Source organism: Aphanomyces astaci, assembly GCF_000520075.1.
Source record: "Aphanomyces astaci strain APO3 unplaced genomic scaffold supercont1.82, whole genome shotgun sequence".
Classification (NCBI taxonomy): Eukaryota; Oomycota; class Saprolegniomycetes; order Saprolegniales; family Verrucalvaceae; genus Aphanomyces; species Aphanomyces astaci.
In genome coordinates this window covers 149,276-153,479 of record NW_009798345.1, presented here as the reverse complement: position 1 = coordinate 153,479, position 4,204 = coordinate 149,276, and the positions used below count along the sequence as shown (strand labels likewise).

Below are 4,204 nucleotides of genomic sequence, written 5' to 3'. Positions count from 1 at the left end.
TAGCGATAGCAAACCACTGGCAATGCGCTAAACCCCTGAAAAGGAAGACTGCACTCCGACCTAACTTATGTACTGTAGGTTCCAGAGCGCCGGGATTTCGAGGTGTCAGGCTCTTCGTGGGGCACGTTGTTGTGTATACATATCATTTGTTTCGAGGGTAGTGACATTTCATGCGCGAAGCGCCATTCCTAGTTCCTGCCAGCACACTAGCGCAGCGGCGAGTTTTTTTGCTCGGAAATCACAGCAATCAAATCACAGCAATCCAACGCTACGACGACCTCTCCAGATGCTGCAAGAGCCGAATGAATTCGTGGAATTCGAGGGTGCCGTTGCCGTTCGTGTCGAAGTAGCCCACGAGTCGCACGAGCTCGGCGTCGTCGGGCACATGCACGCCCCATCGACGCAAGTGGCTGTGGAAGGCCGACGGGGAGAGCGACCCCAGCGGAGCCATGCTCTCAAACAAGGCGCGGCGAGATTTCTTGCCTTGGTCTTGCAGTACCGACGCCAGTTGGGATTCAAATAACGGGTTCAAGCAGGACGGCGCTGGTAGCCCCAAGCTCTTGGATGGGCAAGGCGGCTTCATCACTGAGATGGGCGAGGAGCTACCCCCCACTGATGTTGCACTTGTAGTAGGATGGAACATGGACAGGCCTTCCAGGAGATAGGCAAAGTCGGACAAGGAGAGCAGGTCAGTGCGTTTCCGGGTTAAATGCCGTGTCAAATGCATCAGTTCCTTGATGTGCAAGTCAATGCCGAGGATCGAAGTGAACCCGTGATGCAATTCTTGTAGCGTCAGGTACGAATACCTACAACGAATGATCAACACATGACGGACATACATATCACACCTGCCTTGGTCCATGGACAGGAACAATTCGCGAACGGACAAGCCACGCTGATACAGTTTAGCTCGGATGCGCGCCACGAGGTCGTCTGTGCGGCGGTGCTCCAGGTGTTCCAAGTCTTGGTTGTCGGATGGAGGACGATACGGAGGGGGATGGGAGAGCATCATGGCGTCGTGTGCTTCTGACCGCGGTGGATCCGAGTCTGTAACGTGGGTGAGATGCAGAAAGTTGGTGTAGTTGATGCGGCCTTGTCCTTGCGGGTCGTACTTTTGAAACAGACGGGTGAGCACAGCAGGGTCGGCGTCAAGGTTGAGGACCTAATTGGTTCCGTCAAAGGAGAGCGGCATGGGATGGGGAGACACGGACATCGAGGGCGTGCTGAAAGTCCACGTAACTCATGTACCCACTGACGTGTCGATCAAAGTGGAGAAACCGAGTCCGCAGGTCTGCATGGCGAAGGGCTAGCTGCCGGCCAATCTGTCGTTCCAACTGATTCACCGCCTCCTGCGACGTCTGGCAATGCGAGCGAAGGGGTTCCAGTGCCGCATAAAGCCTTGCCAAGAGATCACGGGAAGCGTCAGTGTCGAATCCAACGCTCTGCTGCACGTCGAAGACAAACGATGTCATCATCTCGACAAACTCTTCCTTGGACATGCCGTCAGAATAATCTGTCTATTAAATATTATGAAGTTGACCCAATGGATGTCGCCGATTGGCTCGTCAATGAACCTTTTTCAACCAATCAAGTAACGTTACAGTATCAGTGCTTTGCCGCCAAAACATACAGTTTTAGGGAGGAAAACTACATACTGTACATACCGTACCATTTTTGCGGTTATCGTTAAAATACCGGTAGACAAATATCCAGTGTACATATATTGTTTCCTACTAGGATTGGGCCCACCCTCGAATGTGACCTCACAGTCACCTGTCAACATGGACCCTGCAAGCCTCGGTACTACTCCGGAGTATTATAGTAGCTCTGTAAGATGAGATCAGGAAGCTGTGGTACGTGACGTCAAACTGGATATCGCCAATTGGATTGTCACAAGCAACTTTCAACCAATGAAAGCGCGTTTCAGGATTCATTTCCGCAATGCGATCCGTTATAACTGTAGAGGTGGCAAACTATTTGCACGAATATAATTTTGCGAGTCATATTTCGATTCTTATTCAAAGTACGATTCTCCAATCACGTTTTCAACCTTTACAAAACCAAAGTACACAATTACCTATAAATCGTTATATTTAGAGGCTACCACACTTTGGTGGCAATTCGCCTGGTCAACTCCTTGACAACACTATATCCGAGGCCATTATTGCCTGCGAACTAAGCATGAGCAGCGCAACCACATTGCATCAACAGGTTGCAGAGATCTTGACGTCGCTCGTTGGCCCTTGGACCAAGGAAGCCTACGCGGCTGTGGCAATTACAGCCGTCGTCGTTGCTTGGGTGTTCTGGTCCATCAACGAACAGCCCACCAAGGTTCGCCTTGTCTTCAACGCCAGTTCCAAGCTCAACCAGTTCGTTTCCACTGTACGTTCGAGCTACTTCTTTCTCGATGGAGCCATTCGTGCATCATGCATCGCCTGTAGAACTGCGCTACGCTTCAGTCCACGTACCATCCGCCGTGGTGGGCCAAGAGCGCCCACGTCCAAGCGCTCCTTACGGTTGCGTTGCCACAAGCCAAAATCAAGTTCTCGCGAGATTTGGTTGGTCTTCAAGACGGCGGTCATGTCGCCGTGGACTGGTGCGAAGGAACTTCGCAATTGTCGACGGACGCCCCCATCCTGTTGGTGATCCATGGCTTAAATGGTAGTAGTACTTCATTTTCCTACTTTGTTATTCTCGAGGCTAACTACATAACGTGGCAGGCTCCAGTGATGAGCACCGCTCGTTCTGCGCTGACGCGCTTCAAGCTGGGTTCCGCCCCGTGGTATTCAACAAGCGCGGCCACGGCGGCTCGACCGTGGCCGCCGTCCCCCTCCTTCAAGCGTTTGGATGTGTGAAGGACGTGACGGAAGCTATCGATCACATTGAGCGCAAGTTCCCCACCGCCCCGATCGTTGGTAAGTCCATACCATTCTGAACTTCACTCGCCTGACGGGAATTCGTTTGCAGGCGTGGGGTTTTCCGCCGGGGGGGGTCTGGTCTGCTCGTACTTAGGTGAAACTGGTAAAGCCTCCAAGCTCAAAGCAGGTGTGCTGGTGTCTCCCAGTACGTTTCTGTCCGACGTGCAGCCACTATATACATGCATCGCCTATCATCTCGATCTCGCACTAGGCCACAATACCGAAGACCTGTTTTGCGGAGGCGGCATGAATGCCGGATACGACGCTGTGCTCACATTTGCGCTCAAAGTACGTCTGCTTGACTTCTATCTATTTCACTTGTCCTTTTGTTAAACCCGAAACATGTACATTTTGGAACGATAGCGCTTTCTGCGGCAACATAAAGAACACCTGTCCCCCGTCATCGACTACCCCGCCGCCATGAGATCTCGATCCGTGGCCGAATTCGATCGGCATGTGTACGTCAAGATGCACGGGTACGAAGACCTGGCGTCGTACTGGAAGCACAACGACCCGTTGCGGGCAGTGGAGAACATCGCCGTGCCCGTACTGTGCATCAACGCCAAGGACGACCCCGTGTGCACGTATGGCCAGATTGACTTGGCTCTTTTCGACAAGAATCCCATTGGCCTTATGGCTATCACGAAATACGGCAGCCACTGCGGGTTCTTCGAGCAGACGTCATGGTTCCAGCTCAAGTCTTGGGCATCGAAAGCAACGCTGGACTACCTCACCACGACCCTTCGATACCTCGACTCATCTTCTGCCACCAGTTCGTTGTCAGAGTAAGCTGGAGAACGCTATGTACAGGGTATCGACTAATTCAAGATGTAAACGTTTGCCCCTCCACAACACTGGCTTATGCTTCCCTGGTTGTGAGCAAGTTAGCTACGTGTTGTCGAGGAATATAAAACTTACATTAGTGAACAGTACTAAGGTACGTGGTGTATGTACGTATCTGTCATGGCCAATACTTCGTATTAAAACGTACAGTAGAGTAGAGCACTTTGCTAGCAAAGTGTACTGTACATGCTACCAACCATCATTCATGATGCGATATACCTACAGTACACTGCATCGGCAACCACAAATGTAATACTACGTAGTACTGACTTAGAGCATCTCCACCGCATCCCCAAATATGTCCCAACTCGATAATGGGACATCAGATGGGACAAAATCTTCCCCACCGGATGTCCCGTCCCGAAAACCAAATTTGGGGTTGGGACATCCACTTTGTCCGGGATATCCCAACTAATTGTCCCAATAAATATACTACAATATGT

At 51.4% G+C, this 4,204-nt stretch overlaps 2 protein-coding genes across 3 annotated transcripts; one reads left to right on the top strand and one right to left on the bottom strand.

Moving 5' to 3' along the window:
* Positions 1–141: 141 nt before the first annotated feature.
* H257_16225 (hypothetical protein) lies at positions 142–1,503 on the bottom strand. Its single transcript, XM_009844589.1, has 3 exons — positions 1,212–1,503; positions 849–1,162; positions 142–806 (listed from the first exon to the last, which is right to left on the bottom strand). The coding sequence occupies exons 1-3, from the start codon at positions 1,497–1,499 to the stop codon at positions 269–271; spliced, it is 1,140 nt and encodes a 379-aa protein (XP_009842891.1). The 5' UTR covers positions 1,500–1,503; the 3' UTR covers positions 142–268.
* Positions 1,504–2,153: 650 nt separating this feature from the next.
* H257_16224 lies at positions 2,154–3,770 on the top strand. Of its 2 annotated transcripts, XM_009844587.1 has the most exons (6): positions 2,154–2,382; positions 2,442–2,661; positions 2,721–2,915; positions 2,968–3,063; positions 3,130–3,206; positions 3,282–3,770. In XM_009844587.1, the coding sequence occupies exons 1-6, from the start codon at positions 2,182–2,184 to the stop codon at positions 3,705–3,707; spliced, it is 1,215 nt and encodes a 404-aa protein (XP_009842889.1). In that variant the 5' UTR covers positions 2,154–2,181; the 3' UTR covers positions 3,708–3,770. The 2 variants fall into 2 exon arrangements, with proteins under 2 accessions (XP_009842889.1, XP_009842890.1); XM_009844588.1 differs by having other exon boundaries at positions 2,968–3,206.
* The last annotated feature ends 434 nt before the right edge of the window (positions 3,771–4,204 follow it).

Coding starts and splice junctions, on each gene's coding strand:
- H257_16224 (XM_009844588.1), top strand. CDS start 2,182: ATGAGCAGCGCAACCACATTGCATCAACAGGTTGCAGAGATCTTGACG. Junction 2,662..2,720: donor GGTGATCCATGGCTTAAATG/GTAGTAGTACTT, acceptor ATAACGTGGCAG/GCTCCAGTGATGAGCACCGC. Junction 3,207..3,281: donor TGCTCACATTTGCGCTCAAA/GTACGTCTGCTT, acceptor TTGGAACGATAG/CGCTTTCTGCGGCAACATAA.
- H257_16225 (XM_009844589.1), bottom strand. CDS start 1,499: ATGTCCAAGGAAGAGTTTGTCGAGATGATGACATCGTTTGTCTTCGAC. Junction 1,163..1,211: donor ACTTTCAGCACGCCCTCGAT/GTCCGTGTCTCC, acceptor GGAACCAATTAG/GTCCTCAACCTTGACGCCGA. Junction 807..848: donor CTGTCCATGGACCAAGGCAG/GTGTGATATGTA, acceptor CATTCGTTGTAG/GTATTCGTACCTGACGCTAC.